Source organism: Gadus morhua, chromosome 6 (assembly GCF_902167405.1).
Source record: "Gadus morhua chromosome 6, gadMor3.0, whole genome shotgun sequence".
Lineage (NCBI taxonomy): Eukaryota > Metazoa > Chordata > Actinopteri > Gadiformes > Gadidae > Gadus > Gadus morhua.
Genome location: NC_044053.1, coordinates 10,119,753 through 10,136,794, shown reverse-complemented (window position 1 = coordinate 10,136,794; position 17,042 = coordinate 10,119,753). Strand labels below are relative to the sequence as shown.

The 17,042-nt window shown below is 47.5% G+C and overlaps 1 protein-coding gene across 2 annotated transcripts; it reads right to left on the bottom strand.

The window, feature by feature from the left end:
• Positions 1 to 81: 81 nt before the first annotated feature.
• golga3 (golgin A3) lies at positions 82 to 16,908 on the bottom strand. Of its 2 annotated transcripts, none has more exons than XM_030358279.1 (24): positions 16,806 to 16,908; positions 15,694 to 15,954; positions 14,999 to 15,289; positions 14,082 to 14,194; positions 13,117 to 13,868; positions 11,966 to 12,074; positions 10,875 to 11,181; positions 10,393 to 10,595; positions 9,808 to 9,945; positions 9,165 to 9,326; positions 8,148 to 8,516; positions 7,858 to 7,935; positions 7,415 to 7,678; positions 6,772 to 6,866; positions 6,413 to 6,629; positions 6,040 to 6,183; positions 5,569 to 5,766; positions 4,939 to 5,055; positions 4,615 to 4,754; positions 4,130 to 4,262; positions 3,577 to 3,699; positions 2,944 to 3,108; positions 2,280 to 2,446; positions 82 to 1,811 (listed from the first exon to the last, which is right to left on the bottom strand). In XM_030358279.1, the coding sequence occupies exons 2-24, from the start codon at positions 15,830 to 15,832 to the stop codon at positions 1,598 to 1,600; spliced, it is 4,638 nt and encodes a 1,545-aa protein (XP_030214139.1). In that variant the 5' UTR covers positions 15,833 to 15,954; positions 16,806 to 16,908; the 3' UTR covers positions 82 to 1,597. The 2 variants fall into 2 exon arrangements, with proteins under 2 accessions (XP_030214139.1, XP_030214140.1); XM_030358280.1 differs by having other exon boundaries at positions 15,125 to 15,289.
• Between the last annotated feature and the right edge of the window lie 134 nt (positions 16,909 to 17,042).

Below are 17,042 nucleotides of genomic sequence, written 5' to 3'. Positions count from 1 at the left end.
AACCCAATCTCAGAAACTTGTCGAACTTTTCAAATTAGGTCCCTACGTGTTGTAGTCAGGTATTACAATGAAACAAATGGCTGATTGATGAATAGTGCAATTTTATGCGATAAATACATGACATCTCCCAGGATAAACGTTAAACATCGGAATGATAATATTCCAGAACAGAGCAGAATGTTAAATACAGAGCAGAACGGTAAATACAGCAGGGTATATGCACGGAGCCCAGGTACGGTTTGGAAGATAAAGTTGTACAAGTTCTGAAGACAGTATACTGATATTTTAGCGAAATCGGTTATTTTAAAGTATATTAATGTAAAGAGCGTTATGGTTGACAAGGGTTATAGTAAATAATGACAAACTGAGCAGTGACATTCTGAAACCTTCGATTTTGTAAGCAGCTGTACCATCCATTTGTATGCTTCATCATCCTTTTTTAATTTAGTTAGGGGTAAAATAACGTTTCTCATCCCATTTATAACATTAAAAAATTACAAATGTACAATATTAGAAAATAAAATAATTTTATATATTACCCTCAAATATTTTAACTTTACTCCATAACCGTCAAATAACTGCAAAACGAAACCAACAATTGAATTCGGGGTCAACATTTTCAGCAAATATAAAACATAACTACAGGAATAGTGTTGATTGCACCAAAGTATTAGAAGTAGTAACATTTTTGCTTTCACCCAACAAACATTTTATATAGAAAATGATTCCCATCGTTAAGTCTGCATTGTCAGTTGATGCAACTCAAACGTTAAACAAGCCATTCAATATGGAAAAACGCACACAGCATCTTCAAATAATATATATTACAATCTGTTCACTTTCAGTAGAAACACATCAAATCCATTTAAATCCTTTAGTCCTTTTACAACACTTTTTTCTTATCCATAAGGCTTTTTTTTCCCCATACACATCTGCAATCAAATTCAGCCAAGACACATACATAAAAAGGAAAAAGAAAAGACTTATAGACTAATTAACCCAAGGCAATATACTTGGGCCAAGCTTAAGAAATTAAAGACAGTATTTTAACACAAGGGCCTTTACAAAAATAACTGATGTATGTCCCGGTTAAGATCCCGTGAGAAAATCCTGGTTTGACAATCGCTGTAAATCAAGATGAGAGAAATCATTCCTACCCATGCACAGAAGTACAGTGGAAGAACAGTTTATTGCAGATTCAATTGTTGATGGCCATACTGAGACAGCAGTGACGCGAACACTGAACACTTGTCTACGCTGTAACTGTTTGTAACACTATAAGGCTTAAGACCGGAAAAATCTCACACAGCCCTTGGGAAAAACTGAGCATTGGTAAATTCCTTTAATGGCGAATAAATATCACAAGAGTCAAATAAAGACTGACGAATAAAGCTATGGGAAGATGAAATATTATTTCACGTGAGCACCTGAGTGCCCGCGAGAGAATGCCAAATGTTGGCAGAAAATATTTAAGAAAAAACAAAAATAAACAAGGAAAAATATAACTTTATTCCAGGCTAGTGAGGTTTAAAATGTAACTTGCCCTTTTGGATAAACCTCAGCTGACCCTATGCCCTTACTGAGTCAACTCCCTGCGTTATGACAGCTGGACCTGCTCCTCCTGCCTCTCCTGCTCCTCCTCCTCCTCCGCTGGGTTGTTGTTGCTCTCCGGTGGCTCCTCGTGGTCCAGGGAAGGCTGTGACACCCCCAGTCGAGTCAGCTCCTCCTCCGTGGCGCTCCAGGAGCTCATGGACTCGTGCACCGTCACCGTGTGCTCCTCCATCTGCCTCTGGAGGCTGTCCATCTCCTGCCTGAGGGAACACAACCGAGGGCCAGGGGGGTTAGTAGGCGGCGAGCTCCTCTTGCATTGAGACGTTACACTCAGCAATGCTTTATTGATGGAGTCATTATCTAGCCATTTTAGGAGACGCTTCATCCAAAAGGGATTTACAGTGAGTTGGGATACAGGATTGATCTCAGCACATTTTAGCGGAGAGGTGACCACCCTAACTACTACAAATGAGGGTGGTGGGGATTTAGACACAGAGAGAAAAGGAATGCATTTGCATCATGTTTGCGCCTCTTCATATCATGGTTTAGCTGGCGGTGAGGGCATGGCCGATGATACTCAACATATCACCACAGGGGCAACTAAGGCGTTGACCTTAAGAAACCCCAGGGATTCCTCTTAGAGGGCTGTGGCGGGAACCATCCCCTTTACCATGCGTGACAACCTCTCTCCTACTCCTATCAAAGTGGTTCCAGGGCGGCGGTCGTACTTGAGTTGCCGCAGACAGCTGTGGAGGTTGTTGAGGGGCTCCTTGTTGACCGAGGCAGAGGGCTTGAGCAGCTCGTCCAGCAGGGAGGCGGGGACCGGGCAGTCTGGGATCTTCACTGGCGTCACCGGACTGGATGGGTTCCCCTCTCCCTTCAGCTCCATGCGCTGCTGCTCCCGCAGACAACGGCACAATCACGTTAGAAATACGCCCCATTATGTTGGGATACTGTCTTAACATGCATTTGTTTTACTGTTGGATCCTTTAGCAGACGCTTTTATCGCAAGTTGCTAGCAGTTCATTTAGATATAGGTTCATTGAGAAGCAGGTAGGCATGTCGCTTAAGGAGGCCTAGGGGTAGATAGCGGACAGAGGCCATCGAATCCAGAACCTTTCATCTGGGAGCCAAATGCACTAACTACTAGACTATCTCGCCCCACCTGCTGAGAACACCTTTATATCAACTGAAAAGGTTTCATGACTTTGCACCTTAACATGCGAGGGTGACTCCCAAACACTGCTATAAAAGAGGCTTCATCAGCAGAAGGAGGGCAGCAAATCCAACCAACAACTCTTTGCGCACCAGATAATTATACACCATATAAGTGTTTTACACTCCAACCAGGAAGCGTTCAGGCGTCCCACGCAACCGGATCCAGGCACTCACCTTCCTCAGGCGGCTCTGCTTGAGGTCCTGTTTGAGCTGCTGGTTCTGCAGGAGCACCGTCTTCATGCTGTTGCGCAGCTCTCCCACCTTGGCCTGCAGCATGAACTTGTCCTTCCGCGTGCCGCTGAGCTCCTCCTGCACCGACTCCAGTTCCACCTTGATGTTCTGAGAGGAGCGAGAGAAGGTTAGAGGTGGACTCCACCTACACCTGGGCTGCCGGCTGAGCCGGAGGATGGTGGTGGTGGTGGTGGTGGTGGTGGTTGGTGGTGGTGGGCTTTTGGTAGCGGGCGTTGGAAGCCAGTGGTGATGTGGTGATTTGGGACTATACTGAACACAGCCATATCACAATGTTCTGCCTGTCTGTTGGTCGTGTTTTTGAATGATTTTCTTTTTTGCGGTGCTTTACAAACAAGCTCCTTGAATCAGCAAACACATGTTTGGTTCAAACTCAAACTATACAATCAACAATAACAAATACTAACTTCAATACATCCGGCTCCTTCTAAAACCCTTACTCGGCGGGAAAGTGGTGTGTGGCAATCCAGGTTGCCATTGGCCACTCATCCCGGTGGTGCCGCGGTGGATGTGGTGATCAGGTTAGTGGCTCACAAGAGGATGGGGCTGAGTGGTTACCTGCAGAGCCGACTGGAGGTTGTCCAGCTCCCGGTGGCTACACTGCTCCGACGCCTCCATCTGCTGCTTCTGGGACTCCAGCTCCCGCTGCCTCTGCTCCACCTCCCACCGCAGATCCTCCACCTGCCAGAGTGCAATGAGTTTAATGTTCAAACCATTTCCCTGTTCAGCTGTGTACCTGTTGACCAATCAAGAGCAAGGCAAATCTATTCAGGAAAAACATTGGCAAAAACGTATGTTAGCATCGTAAAATATACACAAAGTATCTATATACCAGATATATAATATCAATGTTTTTATTTTGGATTTATTTTCTATTATAAATGCTGCTTCAAACTCCAGAATACATATATACATAACATTAATGTATATCCAAGATTTGCAAAAAATTATTACAAAACGTTTTGCGAACTTCAATATTTTTGTAGTGGTTTATGATTACCTTGAAGAGTAATTCTTTTCTAGCCCAAACGTTTGCACCCCTAGTTTTAATGTGACAAACATGACGGGGTGATCAGGGTGCTCAAAGGACCCACTGGTGAAGGGAACCCACCTCTTGCGTGGTGATGGGCTGCTTGTCCAGTTCCTCGTCCAGCTGTTTCTGGAGGATCTGCAGCTTGGAGTGGGCCTCGCTCAGCTCCTCCCGGAAGACGGACACCTCGCTGGAATGCTGCTCATCCTGAGCTCTGCAGGGGGGAGCAGAGGAGAGAAGAGACGGATCAGCCCCTTAAAGCTCATGCACCATAGGACAAGAATGGGGCGCCAATGGGAAGTGGGACGCCGTCTCCATAGTAAGTTATTCAGACATTTTCAGCCAAAGCAAATTATTAAGCACAATATTCGATTTTTTAATTTCAAGGTTAGTCAAGTGCACAATAGGAGAAGTATTGTAGTGTGATTCTCGTTCAAATGTGTAATACGAAATGAGTACATGGAAATACATTTGATATTATGTTTATGTATTTTGAGTTTGAAGCAGCATTTATAATCGAAAAATGATCCAAAATCAAGCGCCAGTGATCAGAAGGTTCTACATACTGCAGTTTCTGGGCTTCATTCTGCAGGGCTTGGACCAGTTCCTCTTTGGCCTGCAGGTCCTTCTTGATCTCACAGAGCTCCAGCATTGCTGCCCTGTAGTGCCGTCGGTTGTGGGCGGCCTCTGCCTTCGCTGCTGCCACCTAGAGCACAGGATACCAGTTACAATGCTGTAGAACAGAACACGTAATAACAACACACTCCATAATGTCCGATGCGTCATCATGGCCACATCATGCAGCAGGAAAAAACACCAGGAGCTGTGTCCTGGCAACGGTCTGAATAACATTACGTGGTAAATACATTACAGCCCTGGTGGGTTCATACCTGTTCTTGGAGGTCCTTGACTCGGGCCTTCTCCTTCTCCAGTGCCTGCTGAAGAGTGTGGACCACCTGCTTCATCTGCTGGTCCTCCTCCTCTTTACGCTTCAACACGGCTTGAACCTGGGCAAAGAGATTCGTTGACGTGTGAACCAACAACAACCAAAAAACCTCTGGAGTGGAATACTAGTTGTACAGTATCGTATTGGAAAACCTTATTGTCCTTCCATTGTGAAAGAAAAACCTGTATGATGGGTCTCACTTTAAATGACATGACATACAAAAATGAATGTACGTCGAATGTTATGTATGTTGAATGTTAGGTATGACTTCTCAACCTACCGTTCAACCGACATTTCAGTGGTTCCAACGTGAGAAAGTAGGGGTCAGCTTAGCTCAGGAGGTAGAGCAGGTTTAATTGTAACCGAAAGGTTGCTAGTTCTATACCCGGGTCCTCCTAGCCAAGTGTTGAGGTGCCCCCGAGCAAGACACCTCAACTTAACTGCTCCCACCGAGCTTGCATGGTTGACTTCTCCATCGGTGTGTGAATGTGTGTATGAAAAGGTTGCAAGTCGCTGTGCACAAGAGTGTCTGCTAAATGCCCTAAATGTAAATTAAGAGAACACAAATGCCCACCTGCAGGTTGAGCTGGACCAGATCCGCTTCCCTCTTAGCCAGGGCCGTCTCCAGGATGTTGGAATGCTCCCGCAGTGCATTGTGGGATTGTCCTAATCCGGCTAGTTTCCCTTTTTCGTGTTCAAGCTCCAGCACAAGCTTCTTGTTTGCATCCTCCAACTTCCGGATTCTCTTTTTGAAGCAGCGAGCCTCTTGAAGCTGGAGACAGCCGACATTTCACATTGTGTTAATAAAGAATCTTGCATCTAAACGTGAATATCATGAAGGAAAGATACACACGGAGGGTATAGGCCACCGTTTCAACTTATTTAAATCTAACACTACAGCATCTAAAGCCCTGACACAAAAACCATATGGGAGTGGGATTAATGGGACGGGATTAAATACACAACACAGGGCCATGTGCAGTGCGACCAAGAGTTTGTGGGTCTAATCTGAACCAACGAATCATTTAAAACTTTGATTGCACACCTCATCCTCCAGCTCCATGACCTTCTCCTGGTACTCCTCCAGCTCTGTGGTGGTGAGGTTGATGATCTCCTGGAGCTCCTTCTCCAGCAAGGTCTTGTTGTGGCTGACGGACTGCAGCTCCGCCTGCAGAGCTGCCATCTTCTCCTGGACGACACACACACACACACACACACACACACACACACACACACACACACACACACACACACACACACACACACACACACACACACACACACACACACACACACACACACACACACACACACACACACACACACACACACACACACACACAGGAATCAGCTCCACAGCTCTGCTTTGAGGAGACTGGCCGTCCTTTATCTCCATGAGTGGTGGGCGCCCCCTGTACCTGTTGGGCCTGGTTGTTGGCCCCGTCCAAGACCTGGGCCTTGAGTTTGACGAGCTCTGCCTCGGCGGCCTCCTTTTCGGTCAGAGCCTCCTGCAGCCTCCTGCTCAGGATGCCCACAGCGTTCTCGTAGGCCTTGTGTTTGGCCTTCACCTCCTTCTGCGCACTGGTCAAATCCGTCCCCATACGCTTCATGCGCACCTTCTGCTCGGAGATGGCTCTGTTTTGAAAGCAGAATGCACGGTTTGATAACCATGGTTTTTTTTAATGACATGGTTATAAAACGCTCCCACATGATGGAACCCCATTGGGTCCATTTTGAGTGATTCGAGAAGCACCGGAACATGGCGGGTGTGACTCACTTTTTGGCTTCCCTCTGCATTTGCTCCACCTGCTTCCTGAGCCCCTCGTTGTCCTCCGTCACAGCCGCGAGCTGGCTCTGGTCGAACTGGATGGACTGTTGGAGACAATCACAACCGAGTGCCTCATCAAAACCTCACTGAAAATAAAAATGGCAGATGGCCTGCTGCGCACGGCTGTTTACATACATAAGAGCTTGAAGCGTGTCTGCAGCAAGGACTGCAACTGCTGGATAAACATATATATATATACAGCTCAGGCTGTGTGTGAACTTGTATCTGTGTATTAGTGTGTGACTGTATGTACGGTACCATGCGTGTACCTGTATCTGCTGGTCCATTGTGTCTCTCTCCGTCTGTGTACTAGTATGTGACTGTATGTGCGGTACCGTGTGTGTGCCTGTACGTACGGTACTATGTGTGTACCTGTATCTGCTGGTACAGCATGACTCTCCGTCTGTGTACTAGTATGTGACTGTACATACGGTACCATGTGTGTACCTGTATCTGCTGGACCTGCGTTTCTCTCTCCTTCTGTGTACTAGTATGTGACTGTACATACGGTACCACGTGTGTACCTGGATCTGCTAGTCCAGTGCGTCTCTCTCCGTCTGTGTACTAGTGTGCGACTGTACCATGTGTGTACCTGGATCTGCTGGTCCAGTGCGTCTCTCTCCGTCTGCACGGCCAGCAGGTGGGCCTCCAGGCCGTTCATCTGCTCCTGGACCCGCTGCAGGTCCAGGCGGAGGCGCCCCTGCTCGGCCACCGCCGTCTGCGTCTCTCCCTGGGCGTCCAGCAGCGCCTGCTTCAGCTCCGACACCTCCGCCGCCAGACGCTTCTTGGTGGAGCGCAGCTCCCCAATCAGCTGCTCCTTGGAGCCCGCGTCGCGCCGGTATGCCTCCACCATCACCTGGACGAGGTCATCCACAGACATAGCAGTCGTCAAAGAAAGAGAGGCAGATATGGAAGAGGTTGTTTTAAGTTAAAAGAGCCATTTGGGAAATATGCGCTTATTTTAATATTCAGTGGGCTGCACAATGTGCGTCCTTCCCTTACAATGGAAAGAGATATTGTGAATGTATACATTACCTTTTGTTGTTGGAACTGCTCTTTCAATTTCTGGGCCTGTTTCTTTAAGGTGCCATTTTCCTTTTGTAGAGTTTCAATCTAGTGAACCAAACATGGAGACAGTTACTTAGAAAAAGCTTGCGTTTCCATCGTTTATAGAGATAGACATTTTTATAATTATTCAAATAAAAAAAATATGATCAACATTATCAAAATTATTTTATTTTCCAATTGGATTCCTTTCAAATATATACTGTATATTTTAAGAATCACGACTCCCACACGTCTCCCACGGGGCACCCTCTCTTCACCTGCGCGGCCTTGACCTGGACCTCCTGCCTGAGCCGGTCCAGGACGTCCGAGGCCACCAGCACGTCCTCCCCCAGCCTCTCTGCGTCCTCGTCCAGCTGGCTCTTGTCGGCGCGCGCCGCCTGCAGCGCCACCTCCAGGACGATCTTCTCGTTGTGGAGGAACTGCAGGCTGTCGTCCTTGGCGGCCGCGTCGGCCTGCAGCTCGGCCAGCTGGGCCTCCAGCTCCAGGTAGCGCGCCTCCAGCTGGTTGATGGACTGCTCCCGGTGGTGCAGGCTCTCTTGGGTGGTCGTCAGCTGCCGCATGAGCTCCAGGTGCTCCTGCTGCAGGGCGGCCAGCTGCAGGTCCTTCTGGGTCAGGGTCATCTTCACCTGGGGAGGGAGGACTCGTGCGTTAGCGGTAGCGGCGGCGGGCGTGGCTAGCCACCGCAGCTATGTCAGTAGAAGACTGGTGTTGTGGCTAAGGGGGTTCCTGGTCCTAACCAGAATCGATGGCTCGATTACGGCTCGATTCGAATACGGACATCCGTAATCGATGGCTCGATTACGGATGTCCGTAACCATGCTTGAGAAAGATACCCAACGCCTATATGCATCGATATGTACCTGCTATTAACCAATAGTAAAACGACATGCTATTGACAAATGACAAAACATAAAAAACAATTAAATCGAAACAATGCAAACCAATCTTTAATCCTTCAAAAACACAAAATTATGCCCAATGTGCAACGCACACATCTGCTTTCACGATGGGCTGCGTCATTCGCACTCTTAAGCCCCCATAGGATGGACCAGCCACCCAACAAACATTAACGTAAAAGTGCCTGTACAGCGACACTGGTATTCAACAGCGGTGTACACTTGCCCCCTTGCTAACAAAATGTCACATTCAAAAATAATTGTCTGTACATCATCTGTGAACGGCTGTTTGCATTTCGCTATAGCAACAGCAATGTTTGCTTTCTTTAAAGGAGCGGTTCCACGTCCGCGCCTAGAGTGAGATAAGAGGCCGTTTACCTGCTGCAGCTCTCTCTCCAGAGCGCTGGCCGTGTTGGCCAGCCGGACCAGTTCCTCCCTCTCCTCCTCAAACTCCTCCAGCTTGTGTTGCAGGTCGTCCTCCACCATGCTCTTGGCGTCCTGGATCTGCTGGTAGGCCGACTCCTGGGTCAGCATGTCCACCTGCACAAAAGCCGAGCGACGCAATGGACCACACTGTTATAACTCTGGTTCTGGTTCATCTGGCGCATTAGGGGTCACTAGAAAAGCGAAGCAGGACGTTCTTTAATCCTCCAAGGGATGATTCAGCCTCCAAGGGATGTTCATGACTTCTTGAACTTTGAAGGAAGCCCCCTAAAAAAGGTCCTATGACATGCCACCATTGTGTGATTAGCCGTTTTTGAAAATCGGTCTCTTATGACATCCCAAGTGGGAGACAGATTTTCAAAACGGCTAGTCGCACAATGATGGCATGTCATCAGACCTTTAAGTGTTCACTTTTCTGAATGCAGGTTTATTTCACATTAGTCGTAGAGATTTAAAAAAGAAAGAAAAAGAAAAAAGGAAAAATGTGTCAAATGTTATCAGAAGTTGTGAAACGTTTTGGAACCAGAACCAACAACGCATCGTTCATCTCCCGTCCGTTGGAAGGGGGAGGACGCACCTCGATGCTCTGCAGCTGGACCGCAATGCGCTCCTTCTCCTTGATGGAGCGGTGCTGGGTTTCAGTCAGCTGGTGGGACAGGGTCACGTTCTCCAGCTTCAAGTGCTCCACAACGCCAATCTGGGTCATCTTTCCCACCTGCAGCAGAACAGACCGACAACAACAAGTCAAACCTGCCCTGGTCTGACCTCTTTGTTATGTATCGAAATACAATGATGTACCATGGCCTGATACCAGCTGCCGAATAATATATTGAATAAATAATTATAACCTGGAGAGTAAATAGGAATTCAAATAAAGAGTGGCCTAATAGCAAAAGGGTTGATCTTCCTAACATTCCTTGTTTCACAGAACCACGACTTGTTAATTGTTGAGTGGACCAATGTCACATAAATGTTAATGGGAGTTAAGGAGGTTTACTTTGAAGTTGAGAGCATATTACACTGATGATAAATGATTAAGATTGTTTGGATACTCTTCTATAGGAAGATGGAAACCTAAAACATCATCCATGTGAACTGGCAGAAGAGGGGCCTTGCGTGGACTTCCCAGCCATAACACATGCAGAGCTTGACGACCGCCCACCTGCATGTTGGCCATCTCGCCCTGCAGCCGGACCCTGGCCTCCTGGGCCAGAGCCAGCTGTTGCTGGTACCACTGGCGGAGCTGCTGCAGGGAGTCGATCTCGGCCTGGGAGGTCTTAAGGCGGTTCTGCAGGGTGCCGCGCTCCAGCTGCACCTGCTGCAGCTGGCCCTGGAGACCGCCCACCTGCTGGTGCAGCTCCTGGACTGTACGAGGGCGGCACGACGCAAGCAAAGGAGTTCATGACAAAGGGTCGAGTCAGGAACAAGAACGGTGTTCATTTCCCTTTGTGCACTATGTGGTTAATATTTATGTGACAAACATGTATTTAACATGACATTAAAGAAATCAACCTCTTGAACACCATCAAAGCCAGGGGTAAAGAAAGACACCAGCTGACAGAAGGCCCCAGCCAGATGTGTGCTTAATCCTTCTTAAAGAGATGTTGCAGAAGTGTTCCCTAGCCCTCTGCTAGCCCAACATACCAGTGGTGTCCCTGGTGGTGACCGTCTTCTGCATCTCCTCCACCTTCCCCATCAGCCTCTGGTACTGCTCCTCGGCCACCTGCAGGTCCGTGCCCAGCGAGGCCAGGCTGGCGTTCCTGCTCTCCAGACTGCCCTGGAGCTCCACCATGGCCCTCTCCAGCTGGCCACAGCTCTGCCTCAGGGTGCCCACCTCGGAGGTCAGCGTGCTCTGCTTCTCCTGGCTGGCCTGGCCCTGTGCCGACTCGGCCCGCAGCTGGGCGTTCACCGTGGCCAGCTGGGCCTGGAGCTCCGTCTTCTCCTTGAGAGCCTGGAGGGTCGATCGTTATGGCACTATTAAAACATATATTATTCTGTAGAATAATACACACACTGACATTAAAAAGGTACTTGGCAGAGGCTTTTATCCAAAGTGAGGTTGAGGATAATCGAATACCTCTCAGATGAATTTAGATGCATTACGTTTATGTCAAACTGATTCTCGGTTCTGGTTTTCCTTCCTGATTGATTGAAACTCAAACTCTATTATGAAGACCGTAGTGGATACTACAGCGTTAAAACGTGGGTCTCTACTAGGCATACAACGATTATAGATTTTGTAGGTATGATTATAGTCAGAGGAAAATTCCTGTTACACTACTCCTTACGGATGTATAAAATCACATGAGCAATGTTTAATAAGAACTTTAATTGTATTATTATTATTATTATTATAAGCTTGTACCTTTAGAAACTGAATACAGTACCAAAGAATACAGCCCCCCTCCAACACATGCCACTCTCGTGACAGGAAGCAGGTGCCTCACCCGCACCAGCTTACAGGAAGCATGTGGCACACCTTCACACACTAGTGAAGCTGGGTTTTTTTCAGTCAGTAGGTGGCAATGTCCTATAATTGTCCTCGCTGTGCAACCGTTATTCATAGAAAAATAATTTACCATAATTCCTAGTTTTGGACAGTGAGAACAGAAACATTCGGTGTAGATGAGCACATAGTTAATAAAACGTTGTTTTTGTAACAATGTTTTTCTGGATTGTAGTGAAATAGGTTAATTGCTTCATCCCCAGTCCCCACAGTCCCCTTTCCCTCTTACCTGACTGGCCTCCGAGGACAAGGACTCCAGCTGGCCCTCCAACCTCATCTTCTCCTTCAGCACCTGCAGCATCTCGTCATGGCCCATCACGGAGCTCTCCAGAGAAACACTGGGGAAGTAAGGAAACACTTGGCATCACTGACCTACATGGTTCCACTCTTAGGTGTTATTATCCTGCTCATGGCTCTACTGGATGAACAGATAGGACTGAGTAAATTAGCACACCCAACAGAGCAAGTTTGAATTATTTACCATTTAAAATTGTAGGGTGCTTTGATCCAAAGTGACCAACAGTGCATTGAGGTGGGCCAATGTGTCATTCATGATTAGGTAGTGGGTAAGCGTCTTGCTCTAGAGCTGGCTAAAGGTAGGGTGTGGACACTCTGGACCAAACCAAGTACCTTTCGGCCAAACACCCTTGCTACTAGAACATCCTGCATCATATTCACAGTATGTTTACATAATATCCATCACCCTTAAAAGTGTAATCCTATTCCGTCACTTTAGTATAATACGTATACCAAATCCCGAAGGCAAACAGAAGCCTGGCTGGGGAACTGGCAGGGGCAGTCTTGAGCCAACAATCCTTCAGTCAAAGGATTTTATGTTTGTTATGCTGTGCTCTTGTAATGGGCTGCTTGTCAAAATGGTTTTGCCAATGACTATGATGTTTCTATATTATATATAATGGGCTACGCTAAAAAACATTTATATATAAACTGTGTGTACTCTATAGTATAAGTACCTTTCCTTTGCTGATTTTCTTTTTACATTTAAGGTTTAAAGTAAGGTACGCTCAGTCTTATTCACATATCCGACCCGTATCCCTGGTTGATATAAAGTCAAACCACAGACTCATGCTGAACACACCGAGTTAGGGCTGCTCGATTACGAAAAAAAAAATCATAACCACCATTATTTGGTATATGATGAAATCATGCTTATTCAAACAAATATTTTTCAACTTGAAAACATGATGCATATATTCAGCATTTCTCTCCAGAAAAACACTTTGTAACTGCAAACTTTGAAATTTCCCCTTAAAAAAATACACAAAAATAAAAAATTCAAATAGAAAATGTGAAAGTAACGTACAAATATGCATCAAGCTGTTCCAAGCAAAAAAGGGGTCGGGTCTGGCATGGGGCTACCTGCTGGAGAAGCTGTCCCTGCGGCTGCGTGGCTCCGCCGGGCCCTCCCTCTCCTGCTCCAGCTCCAGGAGGTGGTGCTGCTCGTCGCTGGCCGCCTGCAGCACCTCCTTCAGGGAGGGGTACTGCCCCACGGCCTCGGCGGCGATCTCCCGGCCCTGCACCGTGTACGGCGCCCGGTACCGCTCGCCCACCGCCGCCGCCAGCGTGGCGTAGACCCCGCGGGCGGACACGCTGCTGTAGGTCGAGCTGTCGCTGTCGTTGCCGTCCGTCCCGGGCCTGGTTCCCGACTCGCTGCCGTCGCACTCGAAGGCGCCGTCCCCCGACTGCAGGAGGGAGCCCGGCTGGCCCTCCGCGGGGGAGGGCTCGGACACGCTGCTGAGCTCGGACAGGGTCGACACGGAGCTCATGGCGGAGTGGAGGGAGCCGTCTGCGGTCCTCGCAGGCTCTCCCCCTCCGCCGCCGCCGCCGACACCGCCGACACCCCCGCCCCCACCCCCACCCCCACCATCCTCAGGGGACTTGTAGTCAGCCAGGGAGTGGATCTTGCTGGAGTGGGGGGTCCTGGGCTTCCGTTCCCTGGCTGGCGGGATCCCCAGGCTGCCAAGTTTGGGCCCCCGGGGGACGGTGGTCCTCATGAAGGAGTACTCCGTCGTCATGGCCTGCGTGCTGGCCCGGGGCAGCGACTCAGGGTGAAGCATGACCTCCGTGTCCAGGGTGCTGGAGGGCCTGCTCCTTGTGCTGCTTCGGTGAGACTGGATGGAGGAAGTGAACCAGAGTTATGGGATGGATCTCAGCCATGCACAGGGCTCAACCCCAACGTCTGAGTAACTCAACTCCAACATCATTAAAAGGCCTTTGGCTGAAACGAGAAATCGGTTTTACCACAACCACAACTTAGTGGCTGTTGAAAGGTACCGTCAGATCTCCCTGGGTGAGAATATGGCGTGTGGTTTTGCTCCACTCACCCTGTCTTTGTGCCTCTGCACTCTGTACTGTTTGAGCTGCTCCTCAAGGCGCCGGCGGGCGTCCAGGCGTATCTTCTCCTCATTTTCCAACTCCAGCGATGGCTCCAGGTTGGCTACAGAGGAAGAGAGTTTGAATGACAAATCTCCATGCAAATGCGGCCAGGTAAGTTACACGTCACACAATACAGAGTCTGTGGGATGTGTTTGTGTGTCGTGTTTATGGACTGCGATGCATGGCCTGTTTGATATGGTTAAATCATCATATTGAGGGCTGGGATAATATTTAACATAGGGGTTAGCGGAAAAGCCAAGTAAAGTAAGTCACACTGCACAGCGAGCAAAAGCTCTGTTTCAATTATTGAAAATAAGTAAAGATTGTTTTGATTGGCTCATTATTGCCACTTACCGCACATCGCATAAATTGAACCAATCAGAAACAATTTCACTGCATAGTTTAGATGCAGTGGTTTGGTTTTATAAATTGCGACTGAGCAAATGCAAAACAGACCATGACAAACTAACACAGTTATATGTTAGTTCGGGATTATACCATGGGATTTTTCATGTAGTACAGACTCAGTGAGTCCTGAATACAACCCAAATTAAAACAACCAAACAATAATTAAACTGTATGATAATTAAATTATTATTTCACCAAGAAAATAAAGAAACATGCCTTCTAATCCATAAAAACACCGCGGAGACATGGATTAAAAAGAAATACACTAGTCCAATCATCACTTCAAAACACACCAACACTGTATCAAGGAAGCAGAACACCAAGGGAAGATGCATTCAAAAAACTAACGCAAACAACTAAAGTAGGGCGGGGGGGGCGGGGGGGGGGGGGGGGGGGGGGGGGGGAGTGAGGTTTGGAGGGGGGGGGGGACTCACTGCACACCGGTGTTTATGCTTACACATTTCCGTTTCCTGCATAGGAATACTTATTCTGAGAGACAGCAGCGCATCCCCCTTGTGAGGCACACCCCCAGCGCTAGCGCCCTCAGACCTCCCTAGCACCATGTGGGGGAAAGCGGCCACACCTGCGGAGGCCTCTGGGCTCGGGGGCTGCACGGGGGAGCTGGTGGTCTGGGGAGGGCCCCGCAGGGCCAGGGAGCCGTTCGCGTGGACGCTCCTCCCCGCAGAGCCCGGGGCCCCTGACTCTCCGTTGCCGTTGGTTACCACCACGCCGCCGGGACTGAGGGTACCTGGAAGGAGGAGAGGAGGAGTAGCGATTTGGAAGCATCCGCCCTCTCCGCCCTGATGCGGTGGATATTTATTCTGACGAATGCAACATCGACGTAATTATATATGGGGCAAGATTAAGACGGACGCCATGTTTCCTTAGTAAACTTGTTGGGATGCGAGACTATGCAATCAATGGGGAGAAGAAAATCCCAATATTTGTTGAAATATTAGCCTATTTCAAGGAAACATGCCAATATCTTAAGCAAACATTCAACTAAATATGCACATCAGTAACTGTGTAAGCAATACGTTTATTATACATTTATATTTGATGTTTTTTTGTAATAAAACCATTAGAAGGTCCCACATCAAAACCACATACCTTTTTATTAGCTCTTACGAATATGATGTGGTCAACACTCACCATTATGAAGTACAGCTTCTGGGACTTTAGATGTGTCCAGCCCTTGTTGCTTGTCCTTCTGAGTATCATTTTCCATGTGATCAGTTTCATCCTTTTTGGATTTAAGGACTTCGCTGTAACTTCGGCCTTCAATTTCCATAGTTTCTGTTGTATTGTCCACTTTGTGTTTTATTTATGAATGTGTATGCGTCGGGTCCCCTGGGAAACGTCCTATTCCATAGTCTGAAGAAGTAGGCCAGCAGTTGGCAGCACCCCCATAAACTGTAGGCAAACAAGATATATTTAAATAAAAAAAGCAATCACGTTGTAGTGTAAATCGAATCACTTAGTCTATAAAATACAACACTGGTCGTAAAAAACGCATTCTCCCCGTAAACACGGTAACCTCGATGAGGGGAATGGCGCTGTTAAATACTAAACAGACACATGACTGACTTCAAATTCGTCAAATCGGGAGAGCTACAAGAGGGAGCTGCCTCGCGTTGTAGCTAAGTGGATTGGGAGCAGGTAAATTTAGTCCGTCAAGGATGTCATTATGCCATTGGCCTCCTTTACGCTGTCACTTTTACGGAAGTGGCATATACATGCGTCCATTATCTTATTAATGAACGCATATGGATTGCTTGAGGAAGCTCGTCACAATCAGATTAGCGAGGCATACTGACGAAGAAAGTGACAGCTCAACCGAGCCCCAATACAAGCATCAATACAAGCTGCTCTTCAGCTATTGGCATCGCGTCGTGCAGGAGTGGACACAATATACAGCAGACAGTGACGGGGGAGGGGAGACGTCGCTCTACTGCTGTCACTTTGTTGCTGGGACCATTTAATTTGGGTTGTAACAGTATACGAAGGTTGAAAATCCGTATACAGATAGTGTTTGGTAGGTTTACCAAGGTAACGAGAGGGTTACGCTAGATAGGAATGTTTACATTTAGAGATGATAGGCTAAAGGCTAGCTAAACATCTATCTGCTCATCCAACCCAATTAATCTGTGATTTTAGTAAGACTCTTAAAGATTGGCTTAGAATACAATAACGCTGGAAGATGTGCGTGAGAATCAAAAAATGACAATGTTTGGAAAATGTTGAAATATAAATTAAATGCGAACCTTTCAACTGCTTCGCCTTCTCTACGTGGCTATCAGTCGCCTCCTTTTCTGTCACTCCGGCTGGAAACTCGGGATGCTGATGACGTTCCTACCCAGGAAACACTCTTTCACGGAAGATAATGTTTTCCTACTTAACGTTTTTCTTTATGTATAAATATATGCATTAGATTATATTAAAAACACATTCCATTTAAGTTAAAATCCAACTATTTGCGATGGGACAATTAATTAAATGTT

Bases quoted from the DNA above. Each gene is read 5' to 3' on its own strand.
- golga3 (XM_030358279.1), bottom strand. From the start codon at position 15,832: ATGGAAATTGAAGGCCGAAGTTACAGCGAAGTCCTTAAATCCAAAAAG. The intron at 6,867-7,414 runs GTACACACATGG...TGTCTCCAACAG, and splicing joins CACTGGACCAGCAGATCCAG to TCCATCCAGTTCGACCAGAG. The intron at 4,263-4,614 runs GTATGTAGAACC...TCCCCCCTGCAG, and splicing joins AATGAAGCCCAGAAACTGCA to AGCTCAGGATGAGCAGCATT.